We start from the raw sequence: 18018 nt of genomic DNA on the forward strand, positions 1-18018 counted from the left end.
CCTTGTCAAGCTCCCTCAGAATCTTATATGTTTTGATTAAGATCACCTCTCATTCTTCTGAATTCCAATGAGTAGAGGCCCAAACTACTCAACCTTTCCTCATAAGTCAACTCCCTCATCTCCGGAATCAACCTAGTGAACCTTCTCTGAACTGCCTCCAAAGCAAGTACATCCTTTCGTAAATATGGAAACCAAAACTTGCACAGTATTCCAGGTGTGGCCTCACCAATACCCTGTATAACTGTAGCAAGACTTCCCTGCTTTTATACTCCATCCCCTTTGCAGTAAAGGCCAGTTTCTTAAATAGATAGATTCTTAACCGATAAGGGAATAAGGGGTTATGGGGAGCGAGCAGGGAAGTGGACCTGAGTCCATGATCGGATCAGCCATGATCTTATTAAATGGCGGAGCAGGCTCGAGGGGCTGTATGGCCTACTACTGCTCCTATTTTCTAAAATGCCCCAGAAAGCTCCACCGAAGCTGCTCGATTGTCAACAGAGGCATCAATGTGCCGATTGGTCCATCCCAACATGTTCCATTCAGGCTGACTGGATTGGCCGGTGGGCAGCCCAATAATTCCGAGGGTGGATTGTGGGACCTGTCAGCTGGCAGTAACAGGGTGATTGGCAGCCCCGAAAATGATGGGGAATGACTTACCGTTCCCCCTCCCACCCTGCCATCCCCGATCCCCTGCCTGTTCCCCCCCGCCATCGCTGTTGTCGTGGCAACCTCCAACCCAGGTCAACCAATCAGCGTGCGGCCGGTCGCTTCAGGACAGCGGCACAGGGAGTGCAAGCTTCAGATGTCCCGCCCGGTATCAGCCCGGTACCAATCGAAGAGGAGGATGACGGGGAAATTGTTGCCCTCGGTATTGGAAAGAAAAAAGAAAGACTTGCATTTAGATAGCGCCTTTCACGTCCTCTCAGCCACCCCAAAGCGCTGTACAGCCAATGAAGTGCTTTTGAAGTGTAGCCACTGTTCTAATGTAGGAACCATGGCAGCCAATTTGTGCACAGCAAGCTCCCACAAACAGCAATGTGATAATGAGCAGATCATCTTGTTTTGGTGCTGTTGGGTGAGAGATAAATATTGGCCCCAGGACACCCGGGAAAACTCCCCTGCTCTTCTTCGAAATAGTGGCCATGGGATCTTTTACGTTCACCTGAGAGAGCAGACGGGGCCTCGGTTTAACGTCTCATCTGAAAGACGGCACCTCCGACAGTGCAGCACTCCCTCATAGAAACATAGAAAATAGGTGCAGGAGTAGGCCATTCAGCCCTTCTAGACTGCACCGCCATTCAATGAGTTCATGGCTGAACATGCAACTTCAGTACCCACTTCCTGCTTTCTCGCCATACCCCTTGATCCCCCGAGTAGTAAAGACTTCATCTAACTCCCTTTTGAATAGCCTGGATTATGTGCTCGAGTCTCTGCAGTGGGACTTGAACCCACAACCTTCTGACCCAGAGGCGAGAGTGCTGCCCACTGAGCCACAGCTGGCACCTTGGGAGAAGCAGGCGTGTTAGTCCGGGGTCCATAAAACCAGCCTGGGCCGGTGCTAATTCGGGTTCAGCAACCCCCACCCACCCCCCCGCCAATCTCGAGACTAGAACATCCCCTCCCAGGGATCATTGTGGGGGTCCGGAGCCCACCCAATACTAATGAGGCTCTGGCTGCTCACAATGGACCAGGCTCCACCGCCCCAATTATCGGACGGTCTGATGGGGCATTCTCCAGGTGGTGGGGAGGTGGTGGGTGTGGATGGGGCGGGTGTTAGCGGGGAATAGAATTATAAATTATAAACTTAAGTTGCATTTAAGAGTAAGTTAGATAAGTACACGAGGGAGAAAAGGATTAGAAGATTAAGTTCTAATCTAAGTAAGCTGGGAGGAGGCTAATGTGGAGCATAAACACCAGCAGCGACCTGAAAAGGTCTGTTTCGGTGCACAGAAACATAGAAAATAGGTGCAGGAGTAGGCCATTCGGCCCTTCGAGCCTGCACCGCCATTCAATGTGATCATGGCTGATCATTCCCTCAGTACCCCATTCCTGCTTTCTTTCCATACCCCTTGATCCCTTTAGCCATAAGGGCCACATCTAACTCCCTCTTGAATATATCTAACAAACTGGCCTCAACAACTCTCTGTGGTAGAGAATTCCACAGGTTCACAATTCTCTGAGTGAAGAAGTTTCTCCTCATCTCGGTCCTAAATGGCTTACCCCTGATCCTTAGACTGTGACCCCTGGTTCTGGACTTCCCCAACATCGGGAACATTCTTCCTGCATCTAACCTGTCCAATCCCATCAGAATTTTATATGTTTCTATGAGGTCATCTCTCATTCTTCTAAATTCCAGTTAATATAAACCGAGTCGATCCAGTCTTTCTTCATATGTCAGTCCTGCCATCCCGGGAATCAGTCTGGTGAACCTTCGCTGCACTCCCTCAACAGCAAGAATGTCCTTCCTCAGATTAGGAAACCAAAACTGTACACAATAGTCAAGGTGTGGCCTCATCAAGCCCTGTACAAGTGCAGTAAGACCTCCCTGCTCCTATACTCAAATCCTCTTGCTATGAAGGCCAACATGCCATTTGCTTTCTTCAATATCGGCTGTACCTGCATGCCATCTTTCAATGACTGTCAATATGAGATGGGATCTCCTACCTTGAGGCACAGTGGTCACATCCTTGGAGGGGCTCGGCCTCCCCTCCCTCACCACGCCATGCGCTCTCAATGATACACGGTACCTGGTTCCTGGTTTCAGGCTCCCGATGACCATCTCCTGTACAGAGAAATACAAGAACTTCAATTCGACACCTGGGCATCCCACACTGCGACACACCTGGGCATCCCACACTGCGACACACCTGGGCATCCCACATTGCGATACACCTGGGCATCCCACACTGCGACACACCTGGGCATCCCACACTGCGACACACCTGGGCATCACACACTGCGACACACCTGGGCATCCCACACTGCGATACACCTGGGCATCACACACTGCGACACACCTGGGCATCACACACTGCGACACAGCTGGACATCACACACTGCGACACACCTGGGCATCACACACTTCAATATAGAAACATAGAAACATAGAAATCTAGAGCGCAGAAGGAGGTCATTTCGGCCCATCGTGTCCGCACCGGCCGACAAAGAGCCGCTCGGCCCTCGGTCAGCAGCCCTAAATGTTACATATAAACCTATGAACAATGACGGAAAGGCAAAGAGCACCCAGCCCAACCAGTCGGCCTCACACAACTGCGACACCCCTTATACTGAAAACATCTACACTCCATCCCAACCACAGCCATGTGATCTCCTGGGAGAGGCAAAAACCAGATAAAAACCCAGGCAATTTAGCGAGAAAAAATCTGGGAAAATTCCTCTCCGACCATCTAGGCGATCGAAACTAGTCCAGTCCACCACAACCCTCTGCATAAAGAAGCCCTCCGCCCCCCCCCCCCATTCAAATCCCCTCTAAACCTTCCGCCAACCACCTTAAAACTATGCCCCCTCGTAATAGACCCCTCCACCAATGGAAATTGATCCTTACTCTCCACTATGTCCAGGCCTCTCAATATTTTGTACACCTCAATGAGGTCTCCTCTCAACCTCCTCTGTTCCAATGAGAACAAACCCTGCCTATCCAATCTGTCCTCATAACTAAGATTCTCCATTCCAGGCAGCATCCTAGTAAATCTCCTCTGCATCCTCTCTAGTGCAATCACGTCCTTCCTATAATACGGTGACCAGAGCTGCATGCAGTACTCCAGCTGTGGCCTAACCAAAGTATTATACAATTTAAGCATAACCTCCCTGCTCTTATATCCTATGCCTCGGCCAATAAAGGCAAGCATTCCGTATGCCTTCTTAACCACCTTATCCACATGGCCTGCTAGTTTCAGGAATCTGTGGACAAGCACTCCAAGGTCCCTTTGTTCATCTACACTATTAAGTGGCCTACCGCTTAATGTATATACCCTTTCCTTATTAGCCCTCCCAAAGTGCATCACCTCAAACGTCTCCGAATTACATTCCATTTGCCACTGCTCTGCCCATCTGACCAGTAGATTGATATCCTCCTGCAGCCCATGACTTTCCTCTTCATTATCAACCACACAGACAATTTTAGTGTTGTCTGCAAACTTCTTAATCACACTCCCTATATTCAAATCTAAATTGTTGATATCTACCACAAAAAGCAAGGGATCCAATACTGAGCCCTGCAGAACCCCATTGGATACATCCTTCCAGTCACAAAACATCCATCAATCATTACCCTTTGCTTCCTACCTCCAAGCCAATTTTGGATCCAACTTGACACTTTGTCCTGTATCCCATGGGCTTTAACCTTCATGAACAGTCTACCATGTGGGACCTTATCAAAAGCTTTGCAAAAGTCCATATATACTACATCGTATGTACTACCCTCATCAACCTTCTTGGTTACCTCCTCAAAAAATTCAATCAGGTTAGTCAGACACGATCTTCCCTCAACAAATCCGTGCCGACTGTCCCTAATTAATCCTGGCCTTTCCAAATGTAGATTTATCCTGTCTTTCAGGATTTTTCCAATAATTTTCCCAACACTGAGGTTAGGCTGACAGGCCAGTAATTACTTGGCCTATCCCTCTCTCCCTTCTTAAACAAGGGTACTACATTAGCAGTCCTCCAATCCTCCGGCACCATGCCCAGATCCAAAGAGGACTATAAAATGATGGTCAAGGCCTCTGTTATTTCCTCTTTTGCTTCGCTCAACAGCCTGGGATGCATTTCATCCGGGCCTGGGGATTTATCTACTTTCAAAGCTGCTAAACCCCTTAATACTTCCTCTCTCTCTCTATTTATTTCATCCAGAATATCACACTCCTCCTCGATAGCAGTATCTGCATTGCCCCTTTCCTTTGTGAAAACAGATGTAAAGTACTCGTTAAGAACCCTCCCAACATCTTCCGCCTCCACACAAAGATTACCCTTATGGTCTCTAATAGGCCCTACCCTTTCTTTAGTTACCCTCTTACTCTTAATATATTTATAGAACATCTTAGGGTATTCCTTAATTTTACTGGCCAAGAATTTCTCGTGCTTTCTCAGCATTCCTAATATCCTTTTTAATTTTTCCTCTTAACTTTCTATATTCATCTAAAGATTCTAAAGTATTTAGCCGTTGATATACGAAATAAGTGTCCCTTTTTATCTTCATCCTCCCCTGTAAGTCCCTAGACATCCAGGGGGCTCTAGAATTATTTTTCCCAGCCTTTTTCTTTAAGGGCACATGTTTAGCCTGAGCCCTCCGGATCTCCTCCTTGAATGCCTCCCACTGTTCCGACACTGATTTACCCACAAGTAGCTGATTCCAGTCCACTATGGCCAAATCACTCCACAACTGAGCAAAATTAGCTTTTCCCCAATTCGGAACTTTTATTCCAGGCCTATTCTTGTCCTTATCCATAACCAACATGAATCTGATTGAATTATGGTCACTGGCACCCAAGTGCTCCCCCACTAATACCCCTTCAACCTGCCCAGCTTCATTCTCCAAAACTAAATCCAAAACCGCCCCCTCTCGTGTTGGGCTTGTTACATACTGACTAAAAAAGTTATTTTGAATGCATTTTAAGAATTCTGCATCCTCTATACCCTTCACACTAAATTTGTCGCAATCAATATTTCAATAGTTTAAATCCCCTACTATTACTACCCTATGGTTTTTGGACTTCACAGCAATTTGCCTACATATTTGCTCCTCTATCTCCCTCCCACTACTTGGGGGTCTATAATACACTCCCAGCAATGTGATCGATCATTTTTTATTTTTCAATTCTACGTATATGGCCTCATTTGATGATCCCTCGAACATATCATCCCTCCTCACCGCCTTAATAGTTTCTTTAATCAGTACCGCAACCCCCACCCACACCCCACACCCCCGCCCTTTTTTACCCCCCTCTCTATCTTGTCTAAAAATCCTGTAGGCAGGAATATTGATCTGCCAAACTTACCCCTCTTTCAACCATGTGTCTATAATGGCTGTAATGTCATACTCCCAAGTGTCTACCTGTGCTCTTAGCTCATCCACCTTATTCGCTATACTCCTTGCATTAAAGTATATATCATTCAGCACAGGAAGACCTCTTTGCTTACTAAATACTAAGCCCTGTTTCCCCTGTCTTACAGATTCACTTTCGAGATTCTTGCTATACAATTTCTGCTTTACTTCCTTCCCCTTTGAATTCGTTCTCAGGTTCCCATCCCCCTGCCATTACACACTGCTAATATATCCTTACTATACAGTATAAATGCACACGAGGCCCATACTTGAGAGAAGGTCACTCTGTGACCAGTTCTTTATTAGCCAGCACTGAAATGATGAAGGTGGGTGGAGCTTCCCCTTTTATACCTGAATGTCCAGGTTAGGAGTACTCCCACAAGTTCACCACCTAGTGGTCAGTGTTCTCACAGTGTACAACTTAGGTCAGTTTATACATGGGTTACAATGATAGTTGAATACATGACATCACCTCCCCCCCGAAAGTCTTATTGGGATCACAGGTTGAGTCTCTCTGGTGGTTTACGCTCCCTTGTAGAGCGTCTGAGTTGGGGCTTTGGTTGTAGGGCACTGGCCTGAGTGTCTGCTGTTTGCGGTGCCTCAGGCCTGTCCGGACTGCCCACAGTGACTGGGCTCTCCTCCGCTTGGTTCCGGTGTTCGGTCACCTGTGGAGGAGTGAACTCTACATCGCGTTCTTCCTCTGCTTCTTCTATGGGGTTGCTGAACCTCCTTTTTGTTTGATCCACGTGTTTGCGGCAGATTTGTCCATTGGTAAGTTTAACTACCAGAATTCTATTCCCCTCTTTGGCAATCACGGTGCCTGCGAGCCAATTGGGCCCTGCGGCGTAGTTGAGGACAAAGACAGGGTCATTGACATCAATACATCGCGCCCCCGCATTCCCGTCATGGTAGTCACATTGTGACTGGCGCCTGCTCTCAACAATTTCTTTCATGGCGGGGTGTATAAGGGATAACCTGGTTTTGAACGTCCTTTTCATTAGTATCTCTTCGGGTGGGACTCCTGTGAGCGAGTGTTGTCGGGATCTATTGGCCAACAGGAGGCGTGATAAGCGGCTTTGTAGGGAACCCCCTTGGATTCTGAGCATCCCCTGTTTGATTATCTGCACTGCTCGTTCTGCCTGGCCGTTTGAGGCCGGCTTGAACGGTGCCATTCTGACATGGTTAATTCCATTGCCTGCCATGAAGTCCTGGAATTCAGTGCTTGTGAAGCATGGGCCATTGTCGCTGACCAAGATGTCCGGTAGACCGTGGGCGGCGAACATTGCCCGTAGACTTTCTACCATGGCAGAGGATGTGCTTGAATTTAAAATGTCACACTCGATCCATTTGGAGTAGGCGTCTACTACAACCAAAAACATTTTTCCCATGAAAGGACCTGCGTAGTCCACATGGATGCGTGACCATGGCTTGGCAGGCCAGGACCAGGGGCTAAGGGGGGCTTCCCTGGGTGCATTGCCCAGCTGGGCACATGTGTTGCACCTGCGAACACAAGGTTCCAGGTCTGCATCTATCCCTGGCCACCAAACGTGTGACCTGGCAATTGCCTTCATCATGACAATGCCCGGGTGCTCAATGTGGAGTTCTCTGATGAACATCCTCTGCCCATCTAGAGCATGACTACTCAGTTTCCCCATAGTAGGCAATCGGCCCTGAATCGAGAGTCCATCCTTGCGCTTGTGAAATGGTTTGAATTCCTCAGGGCATGCCCCAGACATGGCTGCCCAGTCCCCATTCAGGACACATTTCTTGACTAAAGACAGTAGCGGGTCTCTATTTGTCCAGACTTTAATCTGACGGGCTGTCACTGGTGAGCCTTTGCTTTCGAAAGCTTCAACAGCCATGACCATCTCAGCAGCATGCTCGGTTGCCCCCTCGGTGGTGGCTAGTGGGAGCCTGTTGAGTGCATCGGCGCAGCTTTCGGTGCCCGGTCTATGCCGAATTGTATAGTCATATGCGGCTAACGTGAGTGCTCACCTCTGTATGCGGACTGATGCATTTGCATTTAAGGCCTTGTTGTCGGCCAAAAGGGACGTTAGGGGTTTGTGATCTGTCTCCAGCTCAAATTTCCTGCCAAACAGATACTGGTGCATTTTTTTTTACAGCATATACACACGCAAGCGCTTCCTTTTCTACCATCCCTTAGCCCCGTTCTGCCTGGGACAGACTTCTGGAGGCATATGCTGCCGGCTGTAACTGACCCTTTGCATTAACATGCTGCAACACACACCCGACACCATAGGACGACGCATCACACGTTAAAACGAGTTTCTTACATGGGTCATATCGCGTTAACAGCTTGTTGCAGCATAACAAATTTCGTGCTCTATCAAAAGCCCTTTCCTGGCTGTACCCCCAGACCCAATCGCATAGGAGCACGTGTAGCGGCTCTAACAGCGTGCTCAATTTGGGAAGAAAGTTACCAAAATAGTTCAGGAGCCCCAGGAACAAATGCAGCTCCGTCGTGTTGTGGGGTCTGGGTGCTCTCTGGATCGCTTCTGTTTTGGACGCAGAAGGTCTGATCCCGTCTGCTGCTCATCCCCAGGAATTTTACCTCTGGAGCTAGGAAGACTCACTTCGCCTTTTTCAGTCGCCGACCTACCCGGTCCAGTCTGCGTAGCACTTCCTCCAGGTTGCGGAGGTGTTCTTCAGTATCAAAACCCGTGATGAGGATGTCGTCTTGAAAAACCACTGTCCTTGGAAACGACTTGAGGAGGCTTTCCATATTTCGTTGAAAGATCGCGGCGGCCGAGCGAATACCAAACAGACATCTGTTGTACTCAAACAACCCCTTGTGTGTCGTGATGGTGGTCAGCTTCTTCGACTCACTCGCCAGCTCCTGGGTCATGTAAGCTGAGGTCAGGTCCAATTTTGAAAAAAGTTTGCCACCGGATAGCATCGCAAAGAGGTCCTCCGCTCTCGGTAGCAGGTACTGGTCTTGGAGTGACGGTGGTGGCCTTGTAATCGCCACATATCTTGACCGACCCATCCGCCTTGAACACCGGCACAATCGGGCTCGCCCAGTCACTGAATTCGACTGGCGAGATGATGCCTTCCCTCAGTAGGCGGTCCAATTCACCTTCTATCTTTTCCCGCATTATATACAGCACCGCTCTGGCCTTGTGGTGTACTGGCCTGGCGTCTGGGTTTGTGTGAATCACTACCTAGGCCGCCATGAAAGTGCCAATGCCGGGTTGAAATTGTGAGTTAAATTTGTCCAGGATCTGTGAGCATGATACTCGCTCCACAGAAGAAATTGCATTGACATCGTCCCATTTCCAGTTCATGACAGCCAGCCAACTCCTCCCCAGCAGTGCGGGACCATCCCCCGGGACAATCCAGAGTGGCAACCTATTCTCCGAATCTTTGTGGGCCACGACTACCGTGGCGCTGCCTAGCACCGGAATGATCTGCTTTGTGTATGTCCGTAGCTGTGCGTCAATTGGCAATAATTTTGGCCTCCTGGCCTTGGACTCCCACAACTTGTCAAACTGTTTGTTACTCATCAGGGACTGGCTGGCCCCTGTGTCTAGCTCCATTGATACAGGGATGCCATTGAGGAGCACTTTCATCATTATCGGTGACGTCCTGGTGTATGAACTGTATATGTGCTCCACATGAACTCGCTGAACTTCAGCTTCCAGCAATTTCCCCCAGTGTCCAATTGGCCTCGTAGGGCTTACATAGTCCCCGTCCTCCTCGTACATCAACCTGGCTGCAGGTTCCTGCACATACGCGCCAAGTGACCGCTGACGGTGCAGTTTCTGCAGGTATATTGCTGATACCTGCAAGCTCTGGCATTTGCCTCCACACCTCCAACATGAGCCGTTGTTGGAAACAAAAGGTCCATTACCAGTCAATCGTCTCTGACTGTCTCTGTAACTGTCCTTAAGCGAACCATTGACAGGTGTTGAATACCCCATTACTGGCCTCATTGTCCCTTGTGATGACATGAATTGCCGTTCAGCTAGCCATTGTCTCTGTTGAATTCCCTCTTTGGGTTCGACTACATACTCGGGCATGTCCGATTGCCACTGTCTGCCTGGAGAACTGTGTGCTGCGTTAACAATGTTGACTCCCTGTCCATTTGCTGCATTTAAACCCAGATTTTTGTCAAACATCATTCTGCTCTCTTCGTTCCCTGAGATAAATGTCTGGGCCATCAAAGCCGCCGTTTCCAGGGTCAAGTCTTTGGTCTCAATCAGTTTCCTGAAAACCCCAGCGTGCCCGATGCCCTCAATAAAAAAGTCTCGCAGCATCTCCGCTCTGCATGCATCTGGGAACTTACATAGGCTCGCCAGTCACCGGAGGTCTGCCACGAAGTCTGGAACGCTTTGCCCTTCTCGCCGCCGATGCGTATAAAATCGGTGTCTCGCCATGTGCATGCTGCTCGCCGGTTTAAAGTGTTCCCCGATCAACTTACTGAGCTCTTCAAAAGACTTGTCCGCCGGCTTCTCTGGCGCTAGAAGGTCCTTCATCAGGGAGAACGTCCTGGATCCACAAACCGTCAGGAGATGAGCTCTGCGTTTGTCGGCCGAATCCTGTCCCAGCCATTCCTTAGTGACGAAACTTTGCTGTAGTCTCTCAATAAAATCGTCCCAATCATCACCAACACAGTACCTCTCGTCTGTGCTGCTAGTGGCCATGCTCGCGTGGTTTAAATCCCAGTTTCTTGTCGCCAATAATATGTCCTTACTATACAGTATAAATGCACACGATTACCATACTTGAGAGAAGGTCACTCTGTGACCAGTCATTTATTAGCCAGCACTGAAGTGATGAAGGTGGGTGGAGCTTCCCCTTTTATACCTGAAAGTCCAGGTTAGGAGTGTCTCCCACAAGTTCACCACCTAGTGGTCAATGTTCTCACGGTGTACAACTTAGGTCAGTTTATACATGGATTACAATGACAGTTAAATACATGACAACTGCGATACACCTGGGCATCACACTGCAATACACCTGAGCATCACACACTGCAATACACCTGGGCATCACACCGTAATACACCTGGGCATCACACCGTAATACAGCTGGGCATCACATTGCAATATACCTGAGCATCACACTCTACGATACACCTGGGCATCACACTGCAATATACCTGGGCATCACACTGCGATACACCTGGGCATCATACTGCAATACACCTGGGCATCACACATTGCAATACACCTGGGTATCACACTGCGATACACCTGGGCATCACATTGCAATACACATGGGCATCACACTGCAATACACCTGGGCATCACACTGCAATACACCTGGGCATCACACTGCGATACACCTGGGCATCACACTGCAATGGACCTTCACAAAACAGACTCGGTCAGTAACTCCATGTTTAGTCAATGCACTTCTGGCAAAGGCAAGTTTAATTTTATTTAGCTATAATGGGTTAAAAAGTATGAAGAAGGATCTTTATACACATAATGTGTCAGCCATTGCTCAGTGGGTAGCACTCTCTCCTCTGAGTCAGAGGGTTGCCTTTGTTACCTCTAGACGTGACTATTCCAACAAACTCCTGGCTGGCCTCCCACATTCTACCCTACGTAACCTTGTGATCCAAAACTCGGCTGCCTGTATCCTAACTCGCACCAAATCCCGCTCACCCATCACCCCCTGTGCTCGCTGACCTACATTGGCTCCCAACCCAGCAACACCTCAATTTAAAAATTCTGTCTTTGTTTTCAATCCCTCCATGGCCTCGCCCCTCCCTATCTCTGTAATCTCCTCCAGCCCCACAACCCCCCCGAGATGTCGGCGCTCCTCTAATTCTGCCCTCTTGAGCATCCCTGATTATAATCGCTCCACCATTGGTGGCCATGTCTTCTGTTGCCTAGGTCCTAAGCTCTGGAACGCCCTCCCTAAACCTCTCCGCCTCTCTACCTTTCGTTCCTCCATAAAACATATCTCTTTGACCAAGCTTTCGGTCACCTGCCCTAATTTCTCCTTTTGTGGCTCGGTGACAAACAATTTTGTCTTATAACGCTCCTGTGAAGCACCTTGGGATGTTTTACTGAAGGAGCTATATAAATACAAGTTGTTGTTGTTGTTGTTGTTATGGTTTCAAGTCCCGCTCCAAAGACTTGAGCACTAAAATCTAGGCTGACACTCCCAGTGCAGTGCTGAGGGAGTGCTGCACTGTCGGAGGTGCCGTCTTTCCAATGAGATGTTAAACCGAGACCCTATCTGCTCTCTCAGGTGGACGTAAAAGATCCCATGGCACTATTTCGAAGAAGAGCAGTGACGTTCTCCCTGGTGTCCTGGGGCCAATATTTTCCCCACAATCAACATACCAAACATAGAAACATAGAAACATAGAAAACAGGTGCAGGAGTAGGCCTTTTGGCCCTTCGAGCCTGCACCACCATTCAATAAGATCATGGCTGATCATTCACCTCAGTACCCCTTTCCTGCTTTCTCTCTATTGCTGTTTGTGGGAGCTGGCTACTGCATTTCCTACATTACAACAGTGACTACGCTTCAAAAAATACTTTGATTGACTGCAAAGTCCTTTGGGATTTTCTGAGGTCATGAATGTGTGCTAGATTAATGCAACTCTTTGTTTCTTTATAAATACCGTGGCAACAAGAGCAGGTCAGAGGCTGGGTATTCTGTGGCGAGTGTCTCACCTCCTAACTCCCCAAAGCCTTTCCAGCATCTACAAGGCACAAGTCAGGAGTGTGATGGAATACTCTCCACTTGCCTGGATGAGTGCAGCTAAAACAACACTCAAGAAGCTCGACACCATCCAGGATAAAGCAGCTCGTTTGATTGGCCCCCCATCCACCACCTTCAACACTCACTCACTCCACCACCGGCGCACCGTGGCTGCAGTGTGTACCATCTACAAGATGCACTGCAGCAACTCGCCAAGGCTCCTTCGGTAGTACCTCCCAAACCCACGACCTCTACCATCTAGAAGGACAAGGACAAGTTCCCCTCCAATTCACACAACATCCTGACTTGGAAATATATCGGCCGTTCCTTCACCGTCGCTGGGTCAAGATCCTGGAACTCCCTCCCTAACAGCACTGTGGGAGCACCTTCACCACACGAACTGCAGCGATTCAAGAAGGCGGCTCACCGCCATCTTCTCAAGAGCAATTAGGGATGGGCAATAAATGCCGGCCTTGTCAGCAATGCCCACACCCCTTGAATTAATTTTTTTTAAACAGGCAGACGGTGCCTTGATTTAAAGACTCACACAAAAGGCGGACTCTGCCAATGCAGCACTCCCTCAGTACTACACCGCAGTGTCAGCCAACATCAACTGTGCCCAAATCCTGGAGTAGGTCTTTAACCCATGACCTTCTGCCTCAGTGCGAGGTGGTTACTAACCAAGCCAAACTGAGAGGCATGTTAACCATGAATAAGCAATCAATCACATAGGAAAAGGGCCAAGTTGAGGAAATTGACAAACGGGATCCAAAGCAACGACACAACCAAAGTGAAAGGTTCAAATCCCAGCGTTACAACAACAGCAGCAACTTACATTTATATAGCGCCATCAACATAGTAAAATGCCCCAAGGCGCTTCACAGTAGCGTTATCAAACAGTTTACACTGAGCCACATAAGGAAATACTAGGACAGGTGAGGTAGGTTTTAAGGAGCATCTTAAAGGAGGAGAGAGAGGCGTCGATGACTGGGGAGGGAATTCTAGTGCTTAGGACCTAGATGCTGAAGGCACGGACACCAAAGGTGACATAATGAAAATCAGGGATGGCCAAGAGTCCAGAATTAGAGGAACACAGAGATCTTGGAGGGTTGTTGGGCTGGAAGAGGTTACAGAGATGGGGAGGGGCGAGGCCGTGGATGGATCTGAACGTGAAGTTGAGGATTTTAAGTTCAAGGTGTTACCGGACCGGGAGCCAATGTAGGCCGGCGAGCACAGAAGGTGATGGGTGAACGGGACTCGGTGCGAGTTCGTACACAGACTGCCAAGTTTTGGATGAGCTGAAGTGTATGGAGGATGGAAGATGGGAGGCCTGCCAGGAGAGCAATGGGAATAGTCGAGTCTGGAGGTAACAAAAGAATATTACCATGAAAGCTAAAATGCAGTGGAAAGGGTAAAACATATTATTTACATACTTACATATGGTTGTGGGATTTTCATCTGGTCCTGCAGAACAGAAATATAAATTATAATTTTAGTCAATGCTCAACGACCCAGCTTGCTACAGAACTAGCCCCACGGGTGGCGGGGGGGGGGGGGGGAGGGTTAGCTGTGGATAGATATGGACTCCACCTCGAGTCTCTGCTGCTCCCTCGCTCCTCTCATTTATATCCAGTTCATCGACCCAGAACACAAAAATGGCCCAACTGAGGAGACACTGGGCTTTGGGGCATGTCACACTGGGGTAGTAAGAGCCGTTGCTCAGAGATTGGGGCTGAGGAGAATTCTTCGGGAAGAATAGAGGGAACTCACTAAAAGCAAATGTACAATATATTTGCTTCATAGATTCTTTGCTTACGAATTCATGGCAACACATTGCTGTTAAGAACTAGTTGGTTTATTAACAAAGGTTTAACAATCGCATTTCACATTACAATTCATCCACCTGGCTCACAACTGCATACCTCATCATGGATGACCTAGACCCAACTGGCTGGGGTTTTATTGAATCTTGTGAACATCACGTGACTGGCTAAGCCACTCACAATGCAACAGCTCTACAATTATTTTGTTGCAAACAATAATCAAGTGCCCCCTGGCTAAAGGGGGGGTCACACTCCAAAAACTTTAATTCAAAACAGATAGCAAGAGGTTCTATAGGTATTTAAAAAGGAAAAGAGTGGCTAAAGTAAATGTTGGTCCCTTAGAGGACGAGACCGGGGAATTAATAATGGGGAACATGGAGACGGCAGAAACTCTGAACAAATATTTTGTATCAGTCTTTAAGGTAGGGGACACTAATAATATTCCAACAGTGGATAGCCAAGGGGCTATAGGGGGGTATGAACTTAACACAATCACAATCATTAAGGAGGTGGTACTCAGTAAGATAATGGGACTAAAGGCGGATAAATCCCCTGGACCTGATGGCTTTCATCCTAGGGTCTTAAGAGAAGTAGTGGCAGGGATAGTGGATGCATTGGTTGCAATTTACCAAAATTTCCTGGATTCTGGGGAGGTCCCAACAGATTGGAAACTGCAAATGTAACGCCCCTATTTAAAAAAGGAGGCAGACAAAAAGCAGGAAACGAAAGTTCAGGGTGACTTGGACAGGTTAGGTGAGTGGGCAAATGCATGGCAGATGCAGTATAATGTGGATAAATGTGAGGTTATCCACTTTGGGGGCAAAAACATGAAGGCAGAATATTACCTGAATGGCAGCAGATTAGGAAAAGGGGAGGTGCAACGAGACCTGGGTGTCATGGTACATCAGTCATTGAAAGTTGCCATGCAGGTACAGCAGGCGGTGAAGAAGGCAAATGGTATGTTGGTCTTCATAGCTAGGAGATTTGATTATAGGAACAGGGAGATCTTACTGCAGTTGTACAGGGCCTTGGTGAGGCCTCACCTGGGATATTGTGTTCAGTTTTGGTCTCCTAATCTGAGGAAGGACGTTCTTGCTATTGAGGGAGTGCAACGAAGGTTCACCAGACTGATTCCAGGGATGGCTGGACTGACATATGAGGAGAGACTGGATCGACTGGGCCTTTATTCACTGGAGTTTAGAAGGATGAGAGGGGATCTCATAGAAACATATAAAATTCTGATGGGACTGGACAGGTTAGATGCAGGAAGAATGTTCTCGATGTTGGGAAAGTCCAGAACCAGGGGACACAGTCTAAGGATAAGGGGTAAGCCATTTAGGACCGAGATGAGGAGAAACTTCTTCACTCAGAAAGTTGTTAACCTGTGGAATTCCCTACCGCAGAGAGTTGTTGATGCCAGTTCATTGGATATATTCAAGAGGGAGTTAGATATGGCCCTTATGCTAAAGGGATCAAGGGGTATGGAGAGAAAGCAGGAAAGGGATACTGAGGGAATGATCAGCCATGATCTTATTGAATGGTGATGCAGGCTTGAAGGGCCAAATGGCCTACTCCTGCACCTATTTTCTATGTTTCTATGACCAGTTAACCTAACATCTGTGGTTGGGAAAATGCTGGAGTCCATTATTAAAGAAGCAGTAGCAGGACACTTGGAAAAGCAAAATTCGGTCAGGCAGAGTCAGCATGGATTTATGAAGGGGAAGTCATGTTTGACAAATTTGCTGGAGTTCTTCGAGGATGTAACGAACAGGGTGGATAAAGGGGAACCAGTGGATGTGATGTATTTGAACTTCCAGAAGGCATTTGACAAGGTGCCACTTTAAAGTTTACTGCACAAGATAAAAGATTACAGGGTTGAGGGTAATATTTTAACATGGATAGAGGATTGGCTAACTAACAGAGAACAGAGAGTCAGGATAAATGGTTCATTCTCTGGTTGGCAACCAGTAACTAGTGGGGTGCCGCAGGAATCAGTGCTGGGACCCCAACTATTTACAATCTATTTTAACAACTTGGAAGAAGGGACTGAGTGTAACGTAGCCAAGTTTGTTGATGATACAAAGATGGGGGGAAAAGCAATGTGTGAGGAGGACACAAAAAATCTGAAAAAGGACATAGACAGGCTAAGTGAGTGGGCAAAAATTTGGCAGATGGAGTATAATTGTGGAAAGTGTGAGGTCATGCACTTTGGTAGAAAAAATCAAAGAGCAAGTTATTATTTAAATGGAGAAAAATTGCAAAGTGCCGCAGTACAGCGGGACCAGGGGGTACTTGTGCATGAAATACAAAAGGATAGTATGCGGGACAGCAAGTGGTCAGGAAGACCAATGGTATCTTGGCCTTTATTGCAAAGGGGATGGAGTATAAAAGCAGGGAAGTCTTGCTACAGCTATAGAAGGTATTGGTGAGGCCACACCTGGAATACTGCATGCAGTTTTGGTTTTCAGATTAACGAAAGGATATACTTGCTTTAGAGGCAGTTCAGAGAAAGTTTACTAGGTTGATTCCAGAAATGAGGGGGTTGACTTATGAGGAAAGGTTGAGTAGATTGGACCTCTACTCACTGGAATGAGAAGAATGAGAGGTGATCTTATCGAAACGTATAGGTTTATGAGGGGGCTTGACTGGGTGGATGCAGAGAGGATGTTTCCACTGATGGGGGAGACTAAACTAGGGGGCATGATCTTAGAATAAGAGGCCGCCCATTTAAAACTGAAATGAGGAGAAATTTCTTTTCTCAGAGGGTTGTAAATCTGTGGAATTCGCTGCCTCAGAAAGCTGTGGAAGCTGGGACATTGAATAAATTTAAGACAGAAATAGACAGTTTCTTAAACGATAAGGGGATAAGGAGGTATGGGGAGCGGGCAGGGAAGTGGAGCTGAGTCCATGATCAGATCAGCCATGATCTTATTGAATGGCGGAGCAAGCTTGAGGGGCCGTATGGCCGACTCATGCTCCGATTTCTTATGTTCTTATGTTCTAAGTGCCCCCTTGTTTTTTTTTTTGAGGGCACCAAAAACACAAATTATACAAGTGGCGCCTGGCTAAAAGGGGGTGGTGGGGGGTGGGGCGGGGGGCAGGGTGGGGGGGCACTAAAACCGATAAACGTAAACAAATTAAACTTTAGACATGGTTCAAATTAAAATTTGGTTGCCGGGGGTGATGATGCATTCCAGTCCCTCCGGTGCCCACCTCTCACGGAAGGCCGCGAGCGTACCGGTGGACACCGCGTGTTCCATATTCAGGGACACCCTGGACCGGATGTAACCGCAGAAGAGAGGCAGGCAGTTGGGCTGAACGACCCCCTCGACCGCCCGCTGCCTGGACCGGCTGATGGCCCCCTTGGCCATGCCCAGGAGCAGTCCTACACGGGGGCCTTCCGTCCTGCCCGCTCCCCTCCGCACAGGGTGCCCAAAGATCAGGAGTGTG

The 18018-nt window shown here is 48.0% G+C and overlaps 1 protein-coding gene across 4 annotated transcripts in view; it reads right to left on the reverse strand.

The window, feature by feature from the left end:
• Positions 1 to 18018, reverse strand: part of LOC139262290 (pikachurin) — a 251668-nt gene that overhangs the window by 126299 nt on the left and 107351 nt on the right. For 3 of the 4 annotated variants that reach the window (XM_070877461.1, XM_070877453.1, XM_070877446.1), the window contains 2 exons: positions 14183 to 14209; positions 2665 to 2782 (listed from right to left, as the gene is read on the reverse strand). In XM_070877461.1, the coding sequence (XP_070733562.1) occupies positions 2665 to 2782; positions 14183 to 14209 (145 nt within the window). Of the gene's footprint in view, positions 1 to 2664; positions 2783 to 14178; positions 14210 to 18018 lie in introns of those variants that run through there. The other variant, XM_070877465.1, reaches the window with a different exon arrangement.

The sequence above is a fragment of the Pristiophorus japonicus genome, chromosome 1, assembly GCF_044704955.1.
Source record: "Pristiophorus japonicus isolate sPriJap1 chromosome 1, sPriJap1.hap1, whole genome shotgun sequence".
Taxonomy (NCBI): Eukaryota; Metazoa; Chordata; class Chondrichthyes; family Pristiophoridae; genus Pristiophorus; species Pristiophorus japonicus.